General features: G+C 40.2%; 1 protein-coding gene across 2 annotated transcripts in view; it reads left to right on the forward strand.

Moving 5' to 3' along the window:
* The window catches only part of LOC116042606 (cytoplasmic phosphatidylinositol transfer protein 1), a 92,888-nt gene that overhangs the window by 65,347 nt on the left and 13,168 nt on the right, over positions 1-14,373 (forward strand). For both annotated transcript variants that reach the window (XM_031288865.2, XM_031288866.2), the window contains exons 2-3: positions 9,353-9,501; positions 12,846-12,934. In XM_031288865.2, coding sequence (XP_031144725.1) covers positions 9,353-9,501; positions 12,846-12,934 — 238 coding nt within the window. The remainder of the gene's footprint in view (positions 1-9,352; positions 9,502-12,845; positions 12,935-14,373) is intronic.

The raw sequence follows: 14,373 nt of genomic DNA on the forward strand, positions 1-14,373 counted from the left end.
CTTAACAACAATAGACTGAACTCAGACTTATTCTTGCTGAACTGTTTAAATGGTTGGTGAAGTGGTAAAGCGATCGACTCCCATCCAAGGTCTCACTTTCACATGAAATGTGAAATGCTTTCATCACTGTTGTTTGAGTGTACCAGTGAAGCCAGAGTACTTGAGGCATCCATGTCTTTGACAAGTGATGTCGTGGCACAGAATAACGAGAGCGATCATCTCTCAATGTACGGAAAATGATTCTACTCTTTACTCTATTCATCCTTGCCTGTCTTGGTTTATTGCTCTCATTCATTTGAGTTCCCTCTCCCCATCCTTTGTGCACTGATGCCTGGAAATGTAGTGATATACAGCGATGTGCAGCCTGCTTATCATAACTCCTCCTCCACTGTTTCTTTCCCTCCTCGTGTCTCCCCCCCATTCCTCTCATCTCTATCCACTGATTCACCATTTCTGTCTTCCACTGTTTTATCCACTTATTACTTTTTTCTCGCTTTTCCTCATTTTTTTTCTCTCCTTCTCGTCCCCATCAACAACAGTACTGTAGCTTTACTGACCATAAAATTATGCCAAATCTTCTCTTTCTTCGCCCCCTACTCCATGTTCTTAATGATGGTGCTGTAGCATTATCGACTACACAGAAATGCTGAGGGAGTGCAGATAGACCACATATTGATTGATACAGCTCAACCCTGCACTGTTTATCATTCATATTGTGTTTCTCTAGTCCACCGGTACGGCTGGCCGTTTGACAACTATTCTAGACCTTTTTAATAAGCCCTTAGAAATGTGAGCAGTACTAAACTGTTCTTTTCTCTTTTTTTTTTTGTTAATGAATATAACTATTTTTGCTTGAGGGCATGTTGAGATTGCAGTGAATGAATCACTTTCTACTGGATGTCCAAGGCCTATGCTATTTCAAAGAAACATTTCAGGTGGGCAAAAATAAATAGATGAAAATTAACTGGATTGAAAAATTGAAGTATGAATAATTTAAATTATGTCAGACGCAACTGATTGAGAGTATCATTGTGTTTTTCTAGGGGCGAGTCGCAGACATGTTGAATGCATTTATTTTTTTCGAAAACGATTTCTAATATATTGAATTAGGGATGGGCGATAGAGACGATATGCAATATAAACGATACAAAATTGGCCTACGATAGAGATTTTAATTATATTGCACTATCGCGATAATTCATGTTGATGACGCAATCTACCCGCGAAATTTAGAGCCACGAGCTGCAACCGGCTGCAACGCGTCATCATCATCTTGAGTAAACATGGCTGAAAGCGAAACAAGGAGCTGGTGATCCATTATTTGGACTTAGTTTGGATTTAAGCCGCTACAACGGACCTGTGGTCGAGCCGTACCATGGAGCCTTTCATCAGCCTGACAATTTACTATATAACGGACGATTGGAATCTTGGCAGCCGGCGTTTGCAGACGTTGTACTTCTCCGCTGAACATACGGCCGTGTGTGTGTGTGCGTGCGCGTGTGTGTGTGCAGCGGCGGAGTGGGACCAAAAAAATGTACCGGGAAGTTTACGGCCCCCGCCGTACGGATTGAGCAGAGGCTGCACAGTTTGACCAGCAGGCAGCGGTGCCAGGCCGCCGGATAGTGTTGCTAACAACTTGCAATGTATAACCAAAGCCCGTCTACGGAAAGCCGTTCCATTCCCTATTCAGCCCCATTGTACCTACTTTGGTTGCAGTTCCACCGGAGTTCCACTGGGGGTGATCACGGTCCAGTGCAAAATGAATGGGACTCTATGGAGCTAGACGGCTAAATTTGTCTCTTTCGCCTGATTGTCGTTGAGAAATCTCAGATTTGATTGTAGTTTTTGCAAGTTCAACATGGATTATAGGTCAAAAGTTGAATGAACGAGTACTTATGCCCTTTCGATTTGTTACAGGTTGAGTCGTTGTTGCCCATAACACGCTAGCATTCTGCTAATGAATGCTGATTGGTCAGTGAAGGACTGATTACGATCGCAGATCCTGCTTGACGACATCCGAAGCAGAACCAGAATGTCAGAGTGAATATTTCGGCGTGGTCTTTAAAACATTAGCAAACCTCTTTCTAGCACGTGTATTGACAGGGAGAGCCTTACCTGTTAGCTGTGTTATCGATGCCTCGAGAGAAAAAAGGAAGCGACTCAGAGCTTGCCGTAAAGCAGAATCTCTGGCCGTATATGTGTATGACGTCATTGACATTTTAAAAGGCTTTTTAGAACAAAAAAGCCACTTTAAAAAAAAATCTAACACCCAGCAGTGTGTATTTTCTTAGCCTCCCCTTTCTAATGCAACATTCAAATTACTAGACAAAAAATTATATCCTGAGAAAAGTGGATTTTGAGGGGTATAGCTCCATAGAGTCCCATTCATTCTGCACTGGCCTGTGAGCGCCCCCTATATGGATCAAGAGTGGAACTGCAACCAGTTCAGAAGCCGGAAGTAACGAGAGAGTGGAACTTTTTCCCATATTAGAAATTCTTTGGTATAACTATTATCGGACCGGCCCACCGGGAAAAGTCCAGACTCTCGTGTGTGTGTGTGTGTGTGTGAATGCGTTACATTAGGCTGCAGGTAAGAAACTTTGTTTGAAATATGTTTTTATTTAAAGTATCTGTGCATCTTTGCCTAATACTGAAAGTATTTTCAGTACAGTGTCTGTTCCTTAGCTAAACAGACCCCAGTTTTTCCTGTTCTCTGCATCTTGGGTGGCATTTAAGAACCAAGGACTTAAACTAAGTGTAGTGCCTTTTAGAATGGTTTGCACTAAAGAGAAGACACCCAATACTTTTAAGCTTTTTCTTTGTCAAAGTCTCTGCAACTATTGTCCTTGAATTTTATTTATCTGCAACATTAAAGTATAATTACAGTTTTGAACAATAAATGTTCTCAAAACTACATACTACGTTTCTTTCTCTTTAAAAAAAAATACATTTAGCAGTTTGGTTTTCCTTATGGTCTATGTAACCTGGTCTAAAATGGTTCTATTATAATTTATATATCGCGATATATATCGTTATCGCAAGAGGCTGCAATGTATATCGCAATATGGATTTTAGGCCATATCGCCCATCCCTATATTGAATTTAAGAGGTCAAACAGTACACTACAGTTTTTCCAATCCAGGCAATTTTGCTATCATGTTTTACTGTGGGTGTTGTATTTGAAATCTGGAGCATTTCTTTATTCAGTGATCTGGGCAGCTTAAGCAACAAGCCTCATGTAAGAACCACTTGTGCAAAGAGATTTGTTCTTAAGTGGCACATATGAGTGATTTAGGAGAATTCGTCGCATGCACCAGTTTTCTAGTTCTTAGCATTTTCTCTGCAATACGAACCAAATTCATGGTCCAGACCTGTTGTATAAGTCTCTATATGGGAACATCTTGGTTGTAAACTGAAATATATTTTAAGATTCTTTATTGGACATTTGATATTTGACGTTGAAGAGATACACAGGGAGCAGGGGAGAGAGGGGGCTATGGCATGCAAAAAAGGTTTATGTTTGTGTGAAAAGAGAAAAACTACTTTTTGCAAAAAGCTTTTAAAAGAAGACACATGTTGACATCTGATAAACAGCAGAATGTTGAACTTATAAACCCTGTGGTGTACAGAATGGACCACTGTCACATTTTTTTTCTTGTGTACTGAACTTATATTTCAACTTCACAAAGAGCCCAGTTTGTTTTGACTCTACCTGTGGCTGTACATTTCTAACCTGGCAGGATAACGGGCTGTAAAACAACAACTAGTGAGCCCTTAGTTTTTAAGTCTTCAGTTGTATTTTTGCTATGGGAACACACCAAGGGCAAAGATGTAGCAAACCAATCTTTTACACAGCAGTGAAGAAAAATAAGTGTTTGTGATTACACACTGAGATTAATCGCTTACACACTATTGTATATCATTTTCTTAAATGAAAGTGTGTGTGTAGCGGATTTTGGGTTTCAACTACCTAGACCAAACAGAACCCTATAATAGGGGGTGATGATGACAACACACTCTACTTAATTGGCATTGATTAATGAGCAACAACAAAACAGAGTACCTCGTCATCAGACAAATCGAATAAAGACGAGGCAAGTATACTGGCCTCTCTGTGCCGGCTGAGTCATGTAGCTAAATGATCGATCACGCTGTGAACATTCCAGACAAGAGACCGAGTGAGTAGTACTTCAGCGCTGCAGCTTTCTCTGAAGTGATTGCCTGTTTTACTTCAACGGGGGGGAAATAACAGGGCTATTCAAACAGTCAGTACAAGCTTTTATTTCTTATTATAAAAACCTTCTCTAATGTGCCCGGCCTGTTTTGGCCTGTTCCTGGTCGAGCACATTCATCATGGTGTCCTCAAACATTTCAATTAATTGCTCATAAGAGGCCGAGATAATGTATGCACATCCTTGATATCTTTAAAAGTTGATGACCACTACAGCTCATCGATGACGAAGGGAATTTTAAAGGACATCTCTTGTTTAAATGGACATTAAATCAGACTGATGTCATACTTTACTACCTGTGTAACCCTGCATGTCAAGCTTTTATCTCTGTCCGTTTATATCTCTCTCTCATTTTCTGCAACTTCTGCAAATCCACCCCACTCACCTCATTTTGTATGTGGCATGAAGAAGAGGAGTGGAGAGCATCTGCATTATTTACAGTAGCTCTTAACCTGACAGGCTCGCGCTCACCACAGCCCAGAGCTGTTTTTAGAAACGCTGCCTTTGCTTTCAAGACTTTAATAAAATGGTGAACTTTTATTAATGGAGCTGAGGCTGAATGGACGGAAGGTGATGCTAAAAGAACATGTTATGCAGTTGGTTCTGGCTGTTACAGCACACTTGGTAAGGGATACGGGTGGTAATGTAGTAACTTCAGCTCATATATGCTGCATTATCCATCCATCCATCTTCGTCCGCTTATCCGGTATCGGGTCGTGGGGGGAGCAGCTCCAGCAGGGGACCCCAAACTTCCTTTTTCCGAGCCACATTAACCAGCTCCGACTGGACGATCCCGAGGCGTTCCAAGCCAGGTTGGAGATATAATCCCTCCACCTAGTCCTGGGTCTTCCCCGAGGCCTCCTCCCAGCTGGACGTGCCTGGAACACCTCCCTAGGGAGGCGCCCAGGGGGCATCCTTATCAGATGCCCGAACCACCTCAACTGGCTCCTTTCGACGCGAAGGAGCAGCGGCTCTACTCCGAGCTCCTCACGGCTTCTCACCCTATCTCTAAGAGACGCCAGCCACCCTCCTGAGGAAACCCATTTTGGCCGCTTGTACCCTGGATCTTGTTCTTTCGGTCATGACCTGCATTATATGCTGCATTAATAAATGAACACACAAATGGGCAGAGGCTTTTTTCCATTTTAAACAATAAATTACATAAGCTTTTCTAATACAACTCTACCGTGTTTGGACTGTACATATTTGAAAGTGCATTTTCTGTGCTGATCTTCTCAACATTCACTATAATTTATTTATTGTGACTGACTGCCAGTAATGTGTTCACTCTTGAGACAGTTCACACTGTATTAAACTACTAAGTTGCCCAAGTTGAATCACTAAAACACAACCAGACTACCCCTGTATCAGTATTAGATGATGAGTATTAGAGATTTAATCTAGATTAGATTAAAACATGGAGATTGTTCACTAATTTCAGAACTGTGATACTGGCTGTGCTGCACAGAGAATTACACTGTATACAGGTCATCTTAGGGCTAATCTTGCCAACATTCAAAATGTCCTTCATGTGTGGCGTGAGTGCTGAAAATGTCCTTTTTGATTAATGCATTTTATAATCTTGCAACATGACAGCCCTCCACTACAGTGTACTTACTGAACTACTACTGAACTTTTTAGTGGCTGCTTGGTTTTGCTCTACTGCTGCTAAAGTTGTTTTAGGACATCTTAAGCGCAAGTTATATAATATATATATATTACTAATTAATAGTTTTGTATTAACAATGGATGACATGACTACTTGTATACTTGTAGTGATGAATGAACCCACAGGGAATTATCATTCAGTTCCCTTCCGGAGCTTTATATATATATATATATATATATATATATATATATATATATATATATATATATATATATATATATATATATATCATTCACAAATTGTCATGTGATAGCTGTTTCCCCCTGCTTTGAGTTTTTATGCTAATCGCCTCTAAGCTCCCCACTTCGCAGTGGAAACATGAAAGTGGTGTTAATGTCCTCATCTAGTTTTCTAACAGAAAGCATATTTCCCAAAATAATGGATTATGGCTTTAGTATTTGGGTATTTCAGAGGTACCAACTCAGAGGGGTAGTTTTTTTGGATTCAATTGAGGTCAGTTAAATCTAGGAGGTATGTCAAGGCTTTCTATTCGGGGACTTTTGTGCTCAAGCAACCTTCTTTAAGCCTGGTATTGTGTGTGTGTGTGTGTGTGTGTGTGTGTGTGTGTCTCTGTGTGTGTGTGTGTCCTTTTTTTGAAACCTCAATCTTACACGTAATACAGTTGTTTTACTGAGTGTTGGCCTTGGTACAGAGGACACAGAGGAAGTGAGTCATTGTATTGCTGCCCTTTCAAAGTTTCACAGTGAATCTCGTCTACAGTACCACAGAGGACACAGAGCCAAGGTGCTGCAGCTGGTTTTGTGAACCTTGATGCATAGATTGTGTGCATAATGTCTTAAGTTTGGTGGTGTATTGCTGAGGAATGTATGTGTAGTAGTGTTAGCACACTTGTGCATCCACTCTGATATAATTATGGGATAGTAGTAGTCATATACTGTATTAGATAGATTTTGCACCATTGCTTTGTTAATGCACCTGGACATTGTCTTTTTTTAATTCAGCTAAATGCAACTGTAAATAAGCTTTTTTTTTTTTACTTGTTTTTATTTGTTTATTCTATTGAATTTGATGAAGCATCAAACATTGGCATGCAAGTGTTAGAAGCCACAGATGCCCTAATTATGCAACTCCCCCATAATAGTATCTGTTATATAGCTGCTTGGTTTTACATCCCTCCACTAGGACTGGTCTAATGACTTGCAGGACTTTACATAATAGTTTCATTTATTTTTAGAAAGTATCTGTAAAATATGTGCATCCATCAAAGATTTGCACCAGCAGCTAGGTGCTAACACAATTTTGAGAGCTATCTTGGATGAACACCTTACATTTTCCACTGACAGCATTTCACAGCTCAGCCAACAGCCGTGACAGGTAAAGGTTAGGGGAAAAGGAAATGTGGAATCCAGGGGAATAGGGGTGATTTAGCTGGTTCATTACCAGTGTCCTATTCTCACTTCTGAGATTTCTTTTTAAATTGAAACACATGTGGTGGAGAGGAGCACAGAGGAAAGAGAACACATATGGTGACTGAGCGGGAAACCCAGTGCAGCTACACTTGTTCACAGCCTGTAACAGATAAAAGGATTATAAGCATCACCAGCCATCATCAAACCATCTTTTTTTGCCGTTTACCACTCATTTTTCTCATCTTACAGTAAAAAAATGTCCAGCTGTGTCTCTTTTCTGTGTCTTTGATTTAATGTTAGCCCCTCCTCCTCATTATAATTCCTCAGGTTGCCCTCCTTTGATAGCCTGACAAGCCAGACCCAGACCCAGACCCACATCAACATGTTGGGTCTGGGAACTCACCATTGGCAGGGCTCAATCTGAGGGGCGGGATAAACGGTTGTTTTAAAATTCCCTCTGCACTCATAGCCAACCAGAGCAACGCTAGTTGATAGATTAAACTTTTGCCGTATCCGGTCAGCAAGACTCTGAACACATCTTCCTTTTTTAAGAATGCCTTCAGTGCTTAACTTCAAGTCTTCCAGAATCGCGGCCAAAGCCGATTCAAAAGACTGCTGTTTGCCAGCTGCAGCCATCATCTTTGTTTTCAAGTAGCAGGGAATTCACGTGGAACCGTCGCAACTCTGCCGTCCTTATGTTAAGCCCACCCACTGACTCTATACACAATGTGATTGGCCTGACCAGAATTTGTTTTTTCCAGCTCGCAAGCCAACGCAGAGTTGCTAGATTGACCCTGGCTGCAAATTACATTTGCTGCCACTAGGGTGCGTCTAGATTTCTAGGCTACCCCTTTGATGCTCCTCAGTGTCTCAAGCTCAGTCAGCTCCTTTTCTCTCTCTTTGAAAGTCTAGCCTTTCATGGAAGAAGCATTATTGCTGCAGAAGCTGACATGAGTTTACTTTGTTTTCTGACCTTATTTCAGCTAAGTAAAAAAATAAGGCAATGAATAAAGAATGTGTGTTGACTTAGGCCCAAGCAGACAGGAAATCGATGGTCATACTTATCCAAACATCTGCGCTTTACTTTGTTAAGGATTACAGATTATCACTTCTGCGTCAGCTTTCTGGGAAGAAATAAAGCAGTAAGCCCAGTTAAAGTTAGTTGTTTAAAATGTCAAGCTAATATTGAACCCTTTATCTTATATTTGTGATTAAAAACAGCACCGTTTCTATTCTTAAATAGTGAAGGTATCTCAATGATTTTTATTGAACCTGATGCATTGCTTCAGATCTTTTAGTATTTATCATTATTTGTTAGAAATACACTTTTGCTTTTACAGTGGGAAACAAAAACATGCAACAATTTGTGTCAGTGCATCACATTAGCTCATACACATACATACACATACAACAGTGGCATTTTAATATTTTCTGATTATGAGTCCTTTATCATTAGCAGTGTTATAGTATTGTTATTCCTCTCCCGGCCTCCTGTTCCTGTCATCATTTTGCTTAATGACAAATTAGTGAGTATTAGTCTGATTAAAAATGAGAAGACCCAGCTGGGATGTGTTTGATGATAATTAGACAGGGTGCTATTTTTTGTTTCAGCTGAAACTGCGTACAGACTTACTTTTATACTTAAAGTACTTCACTATTCGGAACGTAAAAACTTACCCTCTGTAAACGAATGGCTTGTTGCACTGCATAAACCACGTGTGTGATTCTTGTATTTTAGTTTTTTTTCTTTTTTTAATTTCACATGATTTTTATGTATCTGAATGCCCCAAGTTCACAGTTAAGTTCAAATATAATATTGTTTTGCTATGGTGCAAAATTTGTGTTTCAATGCTACTTCTATTTAGATGACTTAGGCTGTGGAAACTCAATATTTGAGACTCTAAAGACTTAAAAAAAATGAATGAAAATACTTTGAAAATAGTTGAGGAAACAATTTACTAAGGTATGTCCCAAGCCTGTGATACTATGTATTAATGTGTCAAGGGTACGCTGTAAATTTCTTAAAATGGTTGCGGTCAGACAATAGTATGTAAACTTATCCTGTCTGCTTTATCTTCCAGTACCGGGTTGGGCAGCTGTACATGATCAGTAAACACAGCCACGAGCAAAGTGATAGAGGGGAAGGAGTGGAGGTCGTCCAGAACGAACCGTATGAAGACCCGGCACATGGCCAAGGACAGTTCACAGAGAAACGAGTCTACCTCAACAGGTCAGTGGAGCGCGTCTTTTATAGTTTATTGTGGAACATGTAATTCATTTATGTGTGTGAAGTACTCGTTTAACACGTTTGGTTAAGTCTGTAGCCAGTTCATGAAATATGTCTTTCTTGGTCCACAGGACATATCTTGAGTTTGTTTGGCTGAACAAACTCAAGATATTGAGTTGATATTGACACCATGGCTGAACAGTTAAACAAAAGAGTATAACCCGCAGAAACTCAAACTTTGTCAATAGTTAATTTAAGATAAAAGGCATCATGAAACCACAGAGTATCTCTGGGGAATGCAGAAGTGAAACACTACAGCAATGAGCTTTGTGACAATTGGTACTTTAAATGATTTTTTTTTTTTTTTTAATTGGCTTTTCTGTTTGGCTCATGGTCCTAAAGGCTTGCTTGCCACCTAGGACTAGATCTCTTGTTTCTGAACTTTCTCACTCAAAGAACAAATCAACTCATATTCAATCATTTCCCCAAGCTGGAAATACCTGCAGTACAAAGTAAAGTATATCAACTGGCCAAGATAACATTGAGCCCTTTGATAAGGCTGGTAAGCTTTGCAAACACACTTTTTTACTTATCCATCAGTTATATATCACCCCATACTGATGCATGTGTCACACACACACACACACACACACACACACACACACACACACACACAGTCAGACAAACATGAATCAAAGAGATATGACAGAGTAGGATGGAGAATGTGTGAAGAAGAAAAGAAAATGACAAGGGAAAAATATTTAAAAAAAAATAAGGACAAGAGAGGGAGAATAGAGAGGGGGCAGAGATGCTGTAGGTCATTTGTTTTAGCACCAATACCTGTGTCAGCGTTCGCTATGCCAGGGAACTAATTATGCTGAGTCAGCACAGCTCTGCTCTTCAGAGGAGAGGAGATGAAGAATGAATAAGTAACCCTACTGCGGTCGCCAATCGCATAACCAGCGATCAGACAAAACACAATGGAGTATGACGTTGCATAAAACACTTATGCACTTCAATATCAAATGGAAAATAATCTCAAAATGAAGTAGCACAATGTGGTGTCAACATGAAACACAGGGCCTTTAAGCCAGAGAGCGGAGTTCACTATGCGGAGAAAAACAAAATACTTTCACCCAGGAAACGCTTACGAGTCGTTTTGGTGCCTAAACGTAACTGTCATTGCCGCATGACGCTCAATTTTTCTGGCTTAACTCACCATGGTCCTTGAAAGGATGCACAACCCTGCGCTAAGCGCTGCAACACCTGATTTCTATTTTCTATTAAGTTTTTATTGTGTTTTTAAGTGCTTCAGGCCAGTTCTTTTATTTCACAATGACATTTCTTTGTTTTTGTTTTTTTTCTTTATGCAATTTCAACAGCTTACTTTACCCATTGAGGGAATTTCAACAGAGATATTAAAAGGAAGAATCCAAACTCTCTGCATGCATGTCCATTTACATCTTCAGATTGGATGGAAAAAGACAAAACCCTGACCTTTCCAGAGTAGCTGACATTTTGTTAGTAAAATGTTCATTTCTCAGGGTGAACACGAGATGAGACTGTGTCTCTGTCTCACAGACCTATTCAAAGTAACGCTTCAGTCTTGTCATGACAAGGGGATTTGTTCTAGAGAAGTTTTTTACATTCTGTCAGGGAAGCAAACTAAACACAAAGCTAATGAGTCCCATACAACAACAAAAACACTCAATCCTGAATGAATGAAAAAAGAAAGAAAAATGCATGTACAAAAGAACAGAGAAAAGGAAACATCTGCAGTGTAAGATCAGAAAATAACCAAACCATGAGATGAATTCCAGTGAATTAAATAATAATTAACTAATATCTGTGACATTACATCAACTTATGTAAAACGATAATGTATGTTTTTTATTAAATTAATGTGATTTTACCATAACTAACCACTGTTCTGCCCCATTCAACTGGCCATCCATGTGGCTCTACCAAAAAACTATTAGCTCTGATTCACCAGCAGAGAAGTCAATCTGGACTTGTTCTGTCACACTGCAACCACCCCATTAGCCCTCACAATCTGCCTCGCGCTGTACTTCACTATTTGGTCTTATCCCATTCGATCTGCACATCGATTCCACACTTGTTCTGTCAATAACTTTCATTAAGAGCGGAGAGCAGATAGTTGATTTCATGATTAAATAAAGTGTTGCCTTTCCTAGTTGTGTTCAACTGAACTAGGGTGTATTTTATGTATTTTCTTCTGAATACAAACGCCTGCTTTGGCCCGAAAACTCAGAGCAGCTACCCACCACGCCTACATGCTTGGCAAAGTAGGCCCCCGTCACAGCAGCAATTGGCAAAGATCTTTAAAAGAACAAGGAGGGAATAGGAGAAATCAACAGATGGAGGTGTGGGAGGACTGTCAGTCAGAGAGAGAGAGAGAGAGAGAAAGAGATTGCCAACATTCACACATTGTGATCGTCGATGGCTGTTTTTATTCACAGCCGTCACGATCCAGTTGGCGCCATTTTTTGTTCTCCTATGGAACTTGTTTTCCATGTCAATCAAAGGAAGCGGAGATGAAGGCAGGCTGCATGAAAGCCTGCTCATAAATAAGTTCTCAGTGCAGCCTCAATTACAGTCTTACCAGAGATCAGAGAATGTCAAGCATTACACACAAAGTGCACATATTGACAGCATACTGTAATTCTGTGAACACATGGTGAATGAACTAATAACTGAGAAAGGTTAGTTCGACATTTTGGGAAATACGCTTATTTGCTCTAATGCTGAGAGTTTAAGAAGATTGATACCACTCTCTATATGGTAAATATGAAGCTACAGCTAGTTTAGCATAAAGACTAAAAACAATGGGAAACAGCTAGCCTGGTTCTTTCCAAAGATAACAAAATTTACCTACCAGCACCTCTAGGGCTCACTAACCAACACATTATATCTTGTTTGGCTGGGCGCAGCCTGAAGTCTTATCCAGTAGACTCCAGGAAGTTACTGTGCCCAGCCAAGAAAAAGTCCAGCACAACACTGCCCTATCTTTAGTTGAAGAAGGTTCAAAAAGCCCTTCAAAATCTTTAGGTACCATTGAGATAACCTGGTATGCAGGGAAACATGTGTTTGGTCTCCCGTAGCATCTCCCCTGAATTAAAGCTTTTGGAAGCATTCTTTTCACAGCATCCCTCAGTTTCAATCGACACAGATTCTCCTTTCACAAGTGGAAAAAGGTTTTTTTATGATTTGCTGCGATAATGGAAGCAAATCCCCCCATCCTCTTCCCCCCCCCCCCCCCATCCCTACTTCACTGCTACATGCTCACAGTCTCTCTCCTCTCTGTCTGTCTCAATGTCTCTCTGCAGTAAATTACCCACCTGGGCTCGAGCAGTGGTTCCTAAAATCTTCTACGTGACAGAGAAAGCATGGAACTACTACCCTTACACCATAACAGGTGAGCATACAGAGTAAATGTGTTTGTTGGACTGCCAGCTAATCATTCTTTGGTAGCTTTTTTTAATGCCACTTTTTTATACCACACTCCTTACACACTCCAAACTCACATCATATCAAATCCAGTAAGCTGCAGTAACAATAGGAGAGCCCTACTGTAACACTCTAATTCTCTATAATACTTATCATGTGTTGAAATAGAGGCTACAATAGCTCAGGCTGGAATAGTTTTGTACTGTAGTCACATGAAGCTTCTTTAAAAGGTCAGCTTCTCAACAGTTTACTCAGCACTCACCACTTGTTACAAACTGGATGTTTTTAGGGAGTTGGAGTTGTGTGTGAAAATAGAGAGTAAGGAGAGTAAATTCTAGCACTAAGTCAAAGATTGCTAATCTCCACTGCATTTTTTTAATACATTTTTTAAAAGGAAGGAAAAAGCTTTTCTACCAAAGTCCCTGTGCAACTTCAGACGTGCTGTATAATTCAGGTTGTTCCGACGCTCACTTTTCAGCTACTTCATACGTAATTTCTGAAGGACGTGAGGGTTTTATCGGATGGATCCTGAGCCGCATGCAGCGACATTGGAAATAAGCGGTTTTATAGTATTCTATGCAAACCGTAAATGAAATCTCTGAAAACAAAAGGAGGATTTTGCAACATGGATCAATAAAGTGTAACCTTCAACTCTACAAGGTGATAGTATTGACATGGGACAGTGGCTCTAAACAGAAAAAAACACACACACACTGTAGCTTCACAAGGGCCCTTACTGCTGACACACACTGATCACACTGTCAGTTGCACCATCGCAGCTTTCTGTTACACTGTGTCAGTTTGCCAGAAAGACACGGTATGAGAAAACACAAACATGTTATTGACATACAAAACAAGTTTACAGTTTTGCCGTGAAGAATTTTTTTTTTTTTCACGCTGATGTTCAACGAGTGCAGAAGTGGAATAAGCCTTGCTTCCTAAATCACCGACATTACAAGCAACCAGTAGTCACGAGTGCAACGATCAGAGCCGCGGTGCCCATTTCTGTGATGCTTTAATGATCCTGATCTAAGGGGAGAAGTGTTACAAGCTGAGGAGTATAGATGAAAGGGAATTTCTTTTTGATAAGAGCAAATTAAAGTAAGTAGAGGATAAAGTGACTAAGGCAGGGATGATGTGAGATATCAGATATGTGACAGCTAAAGTGTATGGACAGCAGAACTGTAGAAAAGGGCTGATAGACCTACCAATCCACTCATCCACCCAGGCAAATGCCTGTCTATGTCCCAGCAGCAGCACATCCCGAACCACCTGTAACACAACACAATGACGGTCATAAAATAGTTACTCATGAAACATCTTTTCGATAAAGGTTCCAAATTGTAAAAAGTGAGATATAATTTCTCTCTTGATTATAAAGCAGGCCAATGTGGTATATAAATACTC

The sequence above is a fragment of the Sander lucioperca genome, chromosome 4, assembly GCF_008315115.2.
Source record: "Sander lucioperca isolate FBNREF2018 chromosome 4, SLUC_FBN_1.2, whole genome shotgun sequence".
Classification (NCBI taxonomy): domain Eukaryota; kingdom Metazoa; phylum Chordata; class Actinopteri; order Perciformes; family Percidae; genus Sander; species Sander lucioperca.